The sequence below is a fragment of the Dermacentor albipictus genome, chromosome 5, assembly GCF_038994185.2.
Source record: "Dermacentor albipictus isolate Rhodes 1998 colony chromosome 5, USDA_Dalb.pri_finalv2, whole genome shotgun sequence".
Lineage (NCBI taxonomy): Eukaryota > Metazoa > Arthropoda > Arachnida > Ixodida > Ixodidae > Dermacentor > Dermacentor albipictus.
This window is the reverse complement of record NC_091825.1, coordinates 47,650,840-47,665,721: the sequence shown is the minus strand read 5'-3', so window position 1 is coordinate 47,665,721 and position 14,882 is coordinate 47,650,840. Positions and strand designations below refer to the sequence as shown.

At 44.5% G+C, this 14,882-nt stretch overlaps 1 protein-coding gene across 4 annotated transcripts in view; it reads right to left on the bottom strand.

The window, feature by feature from the left end:
* Positions 1 to 2,044: 2,044 nt before the first annotated feature.
* PolZ1 (DNA polymerase zeta catalytic subunit) overlaps positions 2,045 to 14,882 on the bottom strand; it is a 169,754-nt gene continuing 156,916 nt past the window's right edge. For all 4 annotated transcript variants that reach the window (XM_065428509.2, XM_070538369.1, XM_065428506.1 and 1 more), the window contains 3 exons: positions 9,762 to 9,952; positions 7,907 to 8,131; positions 2,045 to 3,380 (listed from right to left, as the gene is read on the bottom strand). In XM_065428509.2, the coding sequence (XP_065284581.1) occupies positions 3,014 to 3,380; positions 7,907 to 8,131; positions 9,762 to 9,952 (783 nt within the window). In that variant the 3' untranslated portion in view covers positions 2,045 to 3,013. The remainder of the gene's footprint in view (positions 3,381 to 7,906; positions 8,132 to 9,761; positions 9,953 to 14,882) is intronic.

Genomic DNA, 14,882 nt, shown 5'->3' with positions numbered 1-14,882 from the left:
AAGAAACTCCTTCGATTGAATTGTAACAATTCCAAATGAGAATTACGTTTGCAATAAGCTAGCTAATAAAGAATGTAAAGCTATCTTTCTTCTTCCACTTTACTTGCCCTACTATTAATTGAGAATGTAATCTTAGTGCAAGGGTTTAAGGCCCTCATCCATGATTATTACGCCGAAGGAATATGTGAAGTACTACAATTGAGTCGTGGGTACACTTGCATATACCAAGGATGTGGCAAAGAAAAGATTGCAGGACGTTTAGGGGAATCAGCTTGTGTGCTTCTTATGTGGTACCACTGTCGTGTAGGAAGCTCTACATAGGCGGAATCAGGAGGTGCATTAACAGAGTATGGACGCATGAACTGTCAATTATTGATAAATGCAATGCCCACCTGTCTGTGCACTGCCTGGCTTGCAAGTGTAAACCATGGTTATTAAGCTTAAGATTCTAAGTAGAAGTAAGGATACTACTGCTTGTGTACTTTTGGAAGCTTATCACATTAGAAAAAGAGGCACAGATTGCATTAGCAACACGTCGATTTGCTCATTTGGTAGCGAGACATGCCTTTTTGAATTTTCTTTTTCTTTGCCACGAACGTGTACATGCACTAAACTGTGTGTATCTATTATTTCATATTTTTGGGGGGCAACCCAATAAACCAGTTGCGAGTTAGCACTCATGGTGTCCTGTCCTCTTCTTGGTCCGTGTTTCTTTGCGCTTCAACGTTTTATTTCCATTTCTAAGGCTACATGCACTATCTTGTGTGGGTCAAACAAGATGTTTGGAGAAGCGCACTTGCACAATTTCATGAATCTCCTATTCAACTCGACAAACACGCAACTTCACCTATGCTTTTGCTAGCTTTATTGCTGCTTCCTTCATGTGGCTCTTATTAAAAAATCTAGCCCTCTTTTGTCCCAATTCTCCACACTCTCAAACAGATAAAGGTATCTTATAATGTTTCATCGCTGTTCAAACTTAACAAAGCAGAGGCCACAAAAAATTTGCATTAGTTGTAAATTAATTAAAGGAACAAGACTAGATTTCATAATTAGCCGTGCAATGCTGCAGGAGCTAGATGCCATATTTATTTAAATGTAATGCCAGGTTTTCTTCCCCAGAATCCTTAAGCCTCAAAGTCCCACCCTGCCTTATCTGCAAGGCTGGTAGATTCCGTTACTGTTTCAGTATGGTGGCAGCAGCTCCACATTTGCTGTGATCAAGATTTTGAGCGGCAGTGCAAATTGTTGCAAATGATAAACCTTGGCAGTACTTTAGAGTACCATATTTCTGTGCATATAACTCGCACCTAGAATTCAAAAGATTTAACACTATAGGCGGAGTGGGGTTATAATCAAATTCTGCCTTGAGGTGCATTTTCACAGCAGTGCAAATGTGGCCCTATGGTGTGGCTTCACGGCAGTGCGCTTCCGTGAAGAGCTGCCGTGAAGTCGCACTTTAAAGCAAAATCCATACATAATTCGCACTAACTATTTCAATTAATCCGGGGGCAATCCCCGAAATACGGAATAATTGAGTCTTATAATCTGAGTATGAACAGTCAAGTCTGAATAATCTGTCGACTACTCTGTATCGCCTTATATTAATGTGCACACCTAAGTTCTTTTTCTCAGGTCCCCCAACTGCACCCTCACGTTATAATCGCAGCCGCCTTATAATATAACAAACATGGCAAGTAGTGCAGTCATAGAAGTCTTGCACCGTGCGTTCCGCAATGCAGCTTTTCTCTTTCTCTCTTTGCAACACTTTCTACAAGATAAGCACTTCGTAGACCACAGGTACAACTTGTGGACGTAAGGCTACATATTTGTGCATCTTTGAGCTTCCGGTATGCCACTTGCTGTGCTTTGGTTGCAAGGGAAGTTGCGTATCATGGTTGCTGGCCGCAGAAAAATGGCACTCCGCTCACTCAGTGGTAAATACGCCTGCTATGCCAACAACATATCACATTAAAGAGAAAAAGCATAAAATGGTGATTTGCCTAACAATGTTGGATTATTACGGAACCACACCAACTTCAGCTTGTGAAATATATTTTTTCATTTTAATTGAAAATGATGAGGGGGCTCACCTCAGCCAGTATATGTACAGAAATGCAGCCCACACACAAGCAGAGCCGCCTTGGCTCCTCGCCTGTGGAATAAGAGAGGGCACTCACCCAACACACTCAAACAGTTCACACAGTTTCCAACAGAAATGAGCAAACACACAAATGAACAAATGTGGCTGACTATGCTGCATCCCTTGCGAATGTTAATGTGGCTCCTGCCACCATGACTGATGATTTGCTTCCTCCACCAAGATCACAGAATACAAATCCCGAGCTTCGAGCCTGAGATCACTACTGCACTGTTGCCATGCAGATGCGCAGGTCAGTAAATCTCGTCGTCTGCTTGGGAAGAAAAAAAAAGGAAAGGCTGTACATGTGGACAAAGACGCACATCCTCCCGATTGTGTAGGCCTGATCACATGGCTTCTCGAAATGAATCACAGAGTAAAAAATTCACGATCACAGAGCTCAGCAGCGAACATTCACTTGTACACGGTTTCTGTGGTCTACTCCTTCTGCAATGACTAAGTCCCAGAGTGAATCGGGCTTCCAAGAGGCTAGACAGTTTAGTCTGTCAGCAAGCCTGTCCAAATCCACCACAGCTAAGCATGGTTGTGCTTGAAGCATTCACACTTGTAGTCGCAAACTTGCAATGAACACAATGACTCTGGCAAAATCCTTGCCAAAAAGCAATCTTGGAGCAAACTCAAGCTGGTCTGTCCTGCCAAACTGAAGTTGCCGGTGCACCCATCAAAGACACTTAAGCTGCATAAACTAGAAAGAAGTGCAGCTCACAGCCATGGCATCCCACTCATGCTTGATATGTCAGATCATCTCCTTTGGGACTTTAATACTGTGCACTGGAAAGTTGCACGCAACTGCCAAGACGTGCTGCAGGACTTCCAGTGAAAGACAGGGTCGGCCAGAAGAGGCCAACGCTGCTACGAGGACGTCGTAGATACACTGTTCCGGGCACTGTTCCAGTCGAGGGCCTGCTGGGCCTCGGTTGTGACACGCGACGTCTTGAAAAGGACGGGGCAGTCGATTGACAGGCAGACGCTGCCAGCCTGGAAGCCCATGCAGCTGTGGCACACCGCCTGCAACTCGAGCAGCGCCTTCTGGACACGTTGCACCTTGCCACCGAGAACGAGCGCTGCGTAGCCGGGGTCCGCCTCGCACGAGGCACAGAGCTGCCGCGACTCGGCCTGTCCGCCGCATGCGAGGCATAGCTGGTTGACCGTGACGTAGGCAGCCATCGTGCCTGGACGGGGAGCAGCCACAAAGCGAGGTCTTGGAAGCTCTTCATACCTGCAAGAGGAAGGGGCGCATCATTCGTGTTTCAAGTTCGGCAGAGCAGGGCCATTAATCAATTGACCTTTCATTATAGTCACGGCTTTAAATGGTGACTCAATCCTTTTTTTTTTTTCATCTCAGTTAATAAGCTGTAATCACATCAGCAAAAACAAGCAAAGGTCAGCACCGAAATCTCCGCTTCACTTGCAGGATGGAGACCACAAACTGAGCTACAATGTTATGACTAAGGCCGCGGCGCCTGCATGCATGTCTCCCAGGCATTAAAGTAGAAAGTGGTCAAGTGAATACCCTCAGTGCAGCTGGACATATTACAGTGTCTGTGAGTTTGATACATTTGTGTATGTGCCTCTTTTTCTGTGTGTGTCCAGTTATCACTTCTTTATTCTTCTTTATGGAATACCAATGTGTCCAAGCAGCCACTCTTGTGAGCTATCCATATTTAAAAGCTAAAATTTCCTGTGGTGCAGACAATGGATGTGTGCTATAGATGGGATAATTTTTTAAAGGTTGCGGGCATGCTTGCAAAAAAATGACACTTGCCTGCACTTAAACGTTTTACCATGCTAAATCACGTAGTGAAATCAACTGTATACTGGTAAAAATGACTACATACTGGCTGCAGAGAATCTAACAAAAACAGACCTTATTTTTAGCCAGAAATTGTATGTGCATACTTCTTAATTTATTCACAAATTTGCCCCGGCGGTTTATGCACCAGGTGCAGACTACAGTCTGGAAAATATGGTAAGTAGACATGTTTTCTTTGCATGTCTTCCAAAGAAAGACATTTCGCTAGGTACAATACTGCAACATGCTCCTCAAGACAAGAACAGGGGCTCCTTTGCCGCACGTCTTGCATGCATCATCCCCACGTAATGATGCATCCTCTGGACATCATAATAAGAACACAGTGCTGCTCAAGTCTCAGTGCAATGAAAAAACTGTGTGCAACTACCAAAAATACAGCAAACACAAAAATATATATGCCTCACTTAAATTTTGCTTTTTGAAAACAGCTCAGCACTACAATCTATGCTTTTACCCATGAAGTTAAAAGGCGGAATGAAAGGTATTCCAGGCGGGTTTTCCGACTGTCTAAATCTCAGCTGGGCAGCAGTACAGCAGCAAGAAGGACAAGACTAGCAAGAAAACATTTTTTCCGCCCTTCTATTCCCTTTGATCTGTGGTCAGAGTATGAAGCCCTCTCCTGAAAAAAAAAAGTGCCGAGCATTAACTGTGGTGCCAGTTCATGAACTACTCCTTTGGCTCAATAAGCATCATCTTGCACGTGTGCTCTGTTGGCTGGAATGTCTGCAGTGTTGTGGAAGCGTATCAGGCGATCCAAGCAGCGAAGATGCCTCCACAAGCTCAGTGCCACTCAAACAAAAGGTTGTGTTGTTTTCAAAAGTGAAAAATGACTTCCTGGGTGGAGAAGCTTCAGCACGTAGAAGAATGCTGACCAATCAAGTAAAGCCACTATGGCCACCTCCTGTGCCTTCGCAAGAGCCAAGTGGTGCGAAGAAACGTGGTTCGTTTCTTTGTGTCTCAGAGACGTTGTCACATCTTTGTGCGTGCTTGTGCAGCTTCGCATTTGTGATCGGCACCCTTTCCTGTACCTTCACGAGAGTCAAGTGGTGCAAAGAAACGTGGTTCGTTCTTCGATCTCCATGGTGATCTCCGCCAACAAAGATCACCAACACGGTGATGCTCTTGTTGACTGTATACGGAGTCAACATCACTCTTGCACAAATCTAAGCAAAGAACCTTAAGCCTTAGAGGGCAGGGCATCGCCTCCACACGATGCCCTGCCCTCTAAGGAAGGGCATTATTAGGAATTTTCTTTAGCAGCTCTAAGCCCAATAAATTTAATTTTTCTGACTGTTTGATATTTTGGGCCACATTTCGGTCCCCGTGAAGTCCGGAAAATCGGTCAGCTACTGTATACGTTTATCTTGGTCTGCCTTTCAAAACGGATGTCCAGAAGGATCTTATCTATCACCTGGCAGTGGCAGCATTTGAAGCTGTTGATTCCTTTGTCCAATGACTGTATCAGGGACGTGCAAAATATATCAACTCGATGTTTGACAGCTGAAGGCTGCTGAAGTGGTGCACAGAGAAATTGTTGAGCAGCAAGCAGATTTTGCGGCCTCGTCACTCGATTTCTTCATTGAACTTTTTCAACCAGTTAGAAAAGATTGCCAGTGACATCCGCACTTTAGAATTGGCCACGGGATTCGTATGTCACTGCCATTGTGGCACAAAGCAAAACCATCACACCGAGTATGCTTTGCCTGCCACTGCAGCAGTCCTCTCCTTTAAAGGGCCCCTCACCAGGCTCCATAGCAAATTTTTGTTATACGATGGAAGTTGTTACGTGTCCTCTAGGGAGTGTTCTGCCGCTAAACTTTTTCAAATCGGTTTATTAATAGCCGGAATATAAATATTTCAGTGCTGCGAACTCATGATTTCAGGGGGAGAGCTGCACTGCCAGGCAAGACACTCTCTCCACTCACCCTGTCTAGCCTCCGCAAGCGAATTTCCTTCCCTGCGTTCTCCCATACCGGACCTCGGGGATTGCGTGACGCATACGTCAAGGGCCCCACCTTCATTTCTTTTTTTGCCTCGCTTTTCTTTTTCCGGCACTGCACACTTCCACTGACAGCATTGCAAGCGAGCTGTTGTGATTATCTCTTTTCATGCAGCGCACGGGCTTGCGCGCTGTGCACACGGACATATGACTAGCAGTATAATTCAGTGCTACATGAATACTCAGGTAGAACAAGCAGATCACAGAGCACGATCACGCCGCTGGAACACGGTAGAAAATGGCATAGTTTCGGTACCTGCTCACATGACTGCATGACTGTGTGAACAAGCAGACAAAGCAGAAGTGCATCTCTCTTGCTTCGGTGCGAAGTAAAACAAAAAACATGCAGACATTCCGTTTGTGCGTTTTATTATTTCCCTAAACTTTAATTCATCAATTCAAGCAACAGATCACACAGCTAACAGATGTTGTCCTGAATAATTCTCGAAGTCACATGTGTACGTAGGCGCAGGGACACAAGTACGTCACCGTCTGGCTTGCAGTTCGGTTGCCGTGAGGAAAAAGGAAAATGGCATTCGGATTGAAATTTCAAACCTTTCCACGACATGCAGCCATGCAATTCTTTGCAAACACGATTGTTAGCGCACATTGTATGCTCTGCGCTTGTCAGCTCGAAATGGTCAGACATAGTGAGGGGCCCTTTAAGCAGCAGCAAACGATTTGGCAACATCTAATAAACTAGAGCCGTCTTAGCAGTGTCGAGACGTCAACCACCTTGTAGCAGCTGAGAACGCCAGGCAGCTTCTTGGCAACCCACGATGCAAAAGCATCGCTGTCAGCAGAGCCAGCTCACCGCTAATGATTTTCCCGCCGACTCCATTTCGGCTCTCAAATCCTAGCAACCAGCCGTTGCTAGCTTTGAAGTCTTTGTGTCCCACCATGCACGCAAAATCCTTCAGTTTCTGCAGCAAGATCGCGCCACTTATGGGCACATTTCGTGCCCGTGTGTCCAAAAACCACGTAAACATGGCTTTGTCCATATCCGCGTAAGCTGACAACTTTTTCCTTTCTTTGTTTGAACTTGTACCCGACTCTACTGCACTGCAAATGCTTTCTTTTGCATTCAAGATGCCGACAGGGTGCTGGCTGGAACGTTGAACAGGGCAGCGACTTCCTTTTTCTTCTCACCCTCAGCAACCGCATTCACAGTTGAAAGCTTGTCCTCGAAAGACAAAGCTTTGTGCTTTCTTGCCGAACTAATTTTCGAAGCGAACAAACACTGTGAGAAACGTGCGATACACTGCAGACATTAACACTCGTGTTGCATCTGCTATCACATTCACACACCTGCCACCGTGCCACACCAACACGCATAAGCCTAAAGGAAACCAAAATAGGCAAGCACGGTAGTGACACCTGGCGTCACGATGCATAAGCAAAAAATGCAGAGGCTGATCTGCTTTTCATAGAGTGGCTCTAGGTGAACTAGTGGCTTTCATCACCATCATCACGGCACACTGGATCGACTTCTCTGGCTTGCTGCGATCAAATGCGTTCCTCTCGCATTGGGCCACTTGCCTTATTTATCAATTACAAAAGTTACGCATTATCAACCCAAATTTTTGGTAGAGCTACTGCTCGCAATAATAAATGATGAACATCGAAAATTCGTTACAACAAAGTCAACTGCCACAATGCCTTCGTTACGTGCAGGTCAGGGATACCTGGGCTTGTGGTGGCACTGGGGAATGACGAAAATTCTTTAAACCTAAGAATTTGTTACATAGAGGTCCGTTACATTGAGGTCTAACTGTTTCCCATTTTGTAATAACAAGGTTTGAGTGTATTTGCTTTTAGTGACCTTTTAAGGCATCAAAGTGCTGCCCTTTAAGTAACTCATGTAGAGAGTGGTGCCAGATTTCCCCCAGGGTAGTATATAGAGAAACGCTATGGCAGGCAGGTTAACACTCACCACTGGAGGCAATCAGCACCAAGTAGCCGAAGAACACGGTTGAGCGCAGGTCCAATGACGCGTGCCACATAGTAGTGAGCGTTGAGGCGTAGCTGTCCTGACAGCAGCTCGAGAGGCGACCGCGCCAGCTCAATCAGCCGCTGGCCCGGGTGGCCGTAAACCACCACATAGGGAACTCGCTCGCCAACCAGTGGCTCGGCACGGGGGTCACGCCGCAGCTGACGCCTGCAATGGTAGAAATGCAACATAGTGCCATGTCTGCCAAAAGAGTGACAAAGTCCTGCGGTGCAGTTATGACACTACTCTGCTACTAAACCTAATGGCAGTGATGGCAATGGTATCAGAAGAACTGAGAGGAATTGGCTAAGAAATGTCAACCAGAAGTGAGCTTCCAAGCACCTCGGCAGACAAAACAAACATGCATTGCAATGGTGCTGCAGTCTGTGTCACTGGCCCAGAATCCAATGCCTGCCCAATTTTCACTGGCATAAAGTAAGAAAATAAAAGTGTATCTAAATGTAAGTTGCACCTGAATGCAGCCAACTTATAAATGAAAATATATAGCCTGTTGCTATATTTGCAATCAGAAAAAAAACTAGATGTGCACAATTTACCTTCACGTAAGGGAAACATTTTCTTTATAAACAGCATTCATAATAATAGTGGCACATCGTCGTCGCCACTTGAGCTTCATTGGCCAGAGATGCCAAGCACACTAGGCAGTATTCTCGAGCGATCACTTTTATAGATACTATTATCTCGTTCACAATATTTTACTTGACTCTGCATCGAACTTGTCCAAATATGCAGCCAAGAGAGTTCCTGGCACTCTGCACAAATAGCAACTCTTGGCACGGCGCCAGAAATTCTGCTGGCCGTACACGCCGACGCATCTCATGCAAGGTTGCACGAAGTCCTGCAAAAGTGACAGTACCTCCGAAAGTGATTGTAGTCGAGCACAAAATGAACCCACAGCAACGTTCAAGTAAACATGCTATGCCACCATCTAGTGATGGTGATGTGTCTGACAGTAGGCTGTCAGACACATCACCGACACATCATTGTAGGTTTTAGTTTTACATCTGAATGTAACACACAAGCAATTTATGGACCCTTTTTTTTTTCCACAAATGAGGTCATCAATTGAACCAAGCTGACTCTTGCACCTTTCATTTCTTTGATGGTCGAAGTGCCCTTTAAAGATACCTACATGTGCACCAACGCTACATTTCCCCCCGACGTAAGCTATGAGGGCCCCTAAACCACTCTGAGCTTGAAGGCGAGCATGTGGTGTCACTTTTGCCTTCACTACCTTCACCCACAGGTGCACTTTCCTTCTTGCCACATACATATTTGGAAGACATGTGTATACTATGTCAGTACCGAAGATCGTGTTGGCGCTCTTTTCTTGACTGAAAACACCATCAACTTCAGCTTATCAGGATACTGCACTTTTTGCTACACTGTTGCTGCCACAGGAGCAGTGGAAAGCAGCTAAATGGGGTTACTGCGCACGACAGGCAAGCGAGACAAAGAGAAAGAGCAGGCGTGCGACTGCATGGCAAAAGAGTGCTAGCAGACAGGTCGGAACCGATGTCTCTCGCATATGGACCAATTAATAGCATTTACACTGGTGACGTCACACGAATGACCTTGCTAGCGTCGGACATGTGGAAAGCCCGGAGAAAACTACAAAAGCCTGGAGAGAAGCACGCAGCTGTTTTGTTTATTTATCAGAAATGGTTTAGGAGCCCTTCAAAAGCACAGTGGGATACAAGGATTATGCTTTGCCCACCAAATAAGTTCCAACATAAGCCATCGAAATCGCATCATTTTCAAGAAACGCAAGTCTCACCTGGTAATCTCAAGAGCAGGAACGCACGCACTAGGCTGGTAGCCGTGCAGACCGCGAAACTCGCGGGCAAAGATGAAGTCCTGGGGGCTGACCCGCTCGGCCAGTATTTTGGACAATTGCAGCTTGACAAAGCGCTTGACTGCAACTATGTCACGTGAGGTGAACAGCACCCGCAGCATCTTCTCCAGGAGCTGTGCACGTATCGAGTTCAGTTAATCACCTGTTCAACGCACAGCGATTGCTTACAGATACATTTACATACGATAGTACAAATCTCGGAGGCTGAGACACGTCATGGCGAGTGAGCTGAAACACTTGCATGAAATTAAATACGTTAATTAATTATTTGTAATCAATTACATTTTTCGGTAGTTTCGTAACTGATCGATTACTGTTTTGACTCTGAAGTGCTTTCTGTAATTAAGCTTATTCAGTAACCAATGACATGTAACCGGTTACTTTATTGTGAAAACATACACAGTCCAGTCCCCTTACAACGGATCCGCATACAACATACTTTCGGATATAACAGAATATTCCCCTCACTCAGATCGGTCTGCCTAACTTATCAATGTAACCAATTCTGCTTTTAATGGACCCAGCTATAACGGAGTGTCGGCTACAGCAGACAAATGTTTTGGCAAATTTTGTCTACATGGCATAAATACAACATACAGCAAGCATGCTTCTGGCAGCGCACTACACGCAACTATTTCCAGTTGGTCGTGGATTTTGCCAATATGTATGCACTTTTTCTTAAGGAACAAATACACTAGCAGCAAGCTTCCCACAATGGCCCACCTGTGAAGAGTCCTTGTATCGCCCACACAAGCGGAACACCGCCGCCCAACACTGTCAACTCAGTGCAGACTAAACACCGAGCGTGCTGCTATGCCTAACCAACTTCGAATCAATGCCGTAGCCTACGGTGCTTCAAAAACAACCATTGACGATCGCAAAATGCCCCATTTTGAGAATACTTGTACTTCTTATCGTGCCTATTCATACAAAAAAAAGAAGGAAATATGCTGCTATGTGGCAACTGGACTGTGAGGTGAGCGATGTGGTCGAGCCATCTCGCATGCCGTGCCGCAGCAGCCAGACGCAGGCAAGTTGAACTTGCCTCGTAGCATGGTTCTTGTTTCGTTTATGCTACATATTTCACAGCAGTTGTCACTTGTTGCAAAACACAAAATTAAGACGCAGATTTATACTAACAGCCACTGTTTTGTGTGAGAAACAAACTGTGGACAACGTTCACTAACGGCGGCAGCGAGCTTAGGCCGGGCGGTCAGCACGGCAGTGCTGGCTGGTCGGTTCCCGTCCATTGCGCTGGCCATTAATCTTGCCATTGTACGGGCACATATGTGCATTAGTAGGGTAAAATCGCCATCTGTCAGCATCCGGAAAATGGCAAACAGGAGGGCGCACCATGCTGCATGGTGGCACGATTTCCGCTTAACTCGTTTATCTGTATAGTTATTTACTCTGATGATTTTATCATTTTTCATTCATTTCTGAATTAGACTGCGGTATGTGTGAAGTTTTGCCATTTCACAACCTACCAGGAAAAAAATTTTTTATAGAATGCACTTCGGATATAACGAACATTTTTTTTTTCAGGATTATCAGGGTCCATTGTAGCGAGAGCAGTGTGTATTATCATTATTATTTGGAGTGAAAACATATACACCCTTGAAAGAGAGGACAGGGGAAGCAAGGAGCAGGCTGCCAACTGCCACCAGAAGGGGCACTATGCTTGCTTATTCTTCAGAAAGGAAGAGACAGAAATGTAGAAATGGGGGACAGGAAGAAGGGAAGGAAAGAAGTAACAAAAAAAGATGACAAGTAATAGAGTATGGCCAATTAATATATAGAAGAAATTATGTCTGAAGTCTTGTCACTTCCTAACAAAAAAAAGTAGGTGTGTGCAAATATCAAATTTTCAAATACGAATCAAATTCGAATACTTAGCATCAAATATCGAGTCGAATATTGAATAATGATATGCACATGCATTTATTAACAAGTTGGTTCATTTTAACATGTTGGAACATTGCAATTACATTCATTGGTAAAAAAAATTAAACTATACTTGCGGACAACTTTCTGTGGCTATTAAGAGAAAGCTATGGAGGCAAAGCACACACAAGTGAAAGTGCACCTGAAAAAAGTCCTGCATTTTAATCTGCATTAGCTTACTCTGGAGAAGACAAAAAATGAACACCTTATTAGCAATGGCAATTAGAAAACACAATCTGGCAGTGACCCACAGGAAAGGGTCACTGCCAATGACAGAGGGAAGGGGCCCAGGATAGGGACCCAGCTGTCGGGGCTACGGCCTGACCAGTTCATAAAAAAATGAGGGAAAATGACTCGTAGAAATTTTGGAAAGCAATCGTTAGTGAGCATAAATAACGTGTGAAGGGACTCACTCAAAGAGCCAGGCCAGCTTGTCCTACTTACTTTATCTGTGCAATGTTAACAAAAAAAGTTGGGAGGAAAGTAAAATAACAGTATTCGATGACTCGTTTGTATGCATGTGCAAATATTCAATATTTTTTTAATAATCCATGGAATAACATGCTATTCGATATTCACATTAGCATGAACTTCAGTATTCGAAGTTTCTGAAATGAATGAATATAAGTTTTCACCTGTTCATAAGCTGCACCCCCAATTATCATGCCCCAGAAAAAAATCTGCACATATAACCCATAGAAATAACTCCATACAACGGTCAAATCTTTTAAAAACAGTCTTCATTCACGGATGCATGAACCCCCTGCATCGTACCTTTGGCCAGCGACTCTGTTCCCAACCACTTAGGCGACGCTGATGGCGGAAAACCTTGCCCTAAAAGTGGTTTCATGGCAATGCACCATGTGCTGCAGTGAAGCCACACCTCAAATCTAAATTCACCTATAACCCACACCCCAATTTTACAGGTAAATTTCGAAAACATTGGTACATGCAATACATGGACAAGTATGGTAAATTTTTAACATAATCAAGAGTTTTGGTTTTAGCGAGCAAGAGGGATCGCATAGTTCATAGCCAAGGTAAGGCAAATACGAATTCGTTTACAGTGGCATACAGTATTCAGCACCTGCCTGTTTATTTAATCATATTATTTAAAGTGGCTGTTTGACTTCCCAAGAGCCATACAGCTGCTGTGAATAGATCTGCACAGACACAGCACTAGGTCGTAACTTTGGTGGCTAACACTTGGCAAAACTGAGCTGGTTAGGCCTAACAGCAGCGCTGGATAGGCCTAACAGCTCGGGCTGGCACGGTGGTGGACGACAAATCGTGGTGAGAAGTTTGGGGTTCATTGGTGAGTGGGCCCCAGATCATGCATGCGGGCTAAAGCGAGAACTGCAAAATTGGCGAACGTGCCTACTAAGTTTGTCTGTTTGCATATTAGTGAAATTTGTGCAACATGGCATAAAATGCCGGTGTCGCACAGTCAAAATCACACTTCACAGTATTGCAACGACAAATGATGGGTGAATGCGAAACGCTCCCACAGCCTCAACCACCATAACGTTTTGAGTAGAATGAAGCACAACAGTGAGCAAGAGCTTGTAAAAAAATTTTCTGTGCTGCTTTAGTTATAAAAAACGTACAATTTTCATTTTTGTGTGATTATATATAACAGTACTCTGAAAATTCAATGACTCCTGAGATGAATTTGTTTCTCTTTTTGGCAAGTAATGAGCAAATTTTTTTTGGATATGTCAACATCTGGCACTTGTGCAAAGGTTTTATACAAATAACACAACTACACAAACTATATTCGTTTCGAAATTATTCAACACTAATTACTCGGAGTGTGCGAGTGTTGAATATAGCCAAATCGAATAGTGAACGAAGAACACCATATTTACTTGATTCTAATGCCCTCTCGCCTGTAATGCATACTCGTCTTCCATGACCAAAAGAAAGAGGAAGAACTGTCCTCGGTTGTAATGTACACCCATTTGCTGTGACCTAAAAAAATAAAATTCCTTTACAGTACCGCGCATCTCATTCTTTCACACAGTAATACAACTTTCTCTCATTTTGAAAAAAAAAAAAAGATTTACTCCCGTTGCACTAAAGTTGTGATAAACAAAAAAAGTCGCAGTTTCACCCGAAAGGCGAACCATCGATTAGAATAGCAAATTAGTAGAAAGTAAGGATAGTAGTTTTATCGACCGTATAAACTTTTAAACATTCGCCTACCAGCTAAATTAACAAGCATGGGGTCATGCACGCACAAGCAACAAACATGAACACGTCCCACTCAATGACTACGGAAACACTTTAAACGCTGGAGTGAGTAAGTGCGGTAGCAGGAGCGAGGGAATTGGCCTTTGTGCTGCCTCTCGCTTCAACACAAATGAAGCAATGAGAACACAGCGCGGTGCGCTTAGATGCGTAGACTCTTGTCTCCGTCGCAGATCGCTTTCACGATAGGGGCCACGCATCCGCGCCGTACATAGCAGCCGCCGGTGTAGAACGCCTCTCCTGTTTGCGCCAGTCCCGCATGCAAGTTTAGGGAATTCCGAACACCTGTGATGCGGCCAGATTTCTGTCCGTCTCCGCACACGTGATCACTTTCCTTTTAATTGCGGCATCATGATGAACTCGGCATGTCTTTGCAGTTGGCACTTCCACGCAAACGCAGAAAATGGGAAGACACTAACCTAGGCGAAAGAAAGCATTGCCTAAGCAGACGTACTACAGCACATGGAGAAAGCTACGGCAGCTAGGCTCGAAGCACGTGCGAGACGGCAATTTTGAAATGTCGATGGCGATATTGTAACGCAGATTAAGGGTTGCACTCGATTCTAACGCGCACACATTTTTGGACCCGTTTTATCAGAAAATGAAGGTGCGTGTTAGATTTGAGTAAACATGGTAATGCGAATCGAATATCTAAAAACTAGGGAGACGCTTCAGCTTTGCCTTTAAGAGTAGAACGCCATAGCATTAAAGGGTCCTTGACTGCTTCTCATGCTTCCCAGCAACTGTAGCTTATACAACCATAATTTTTAGCGAGAAACGCTTGAGGCGAACCCTATGCACAAAGGCAAGCTTTCTGGTTCTTTTTCTTTCAACACAGCGAGCGTTGCG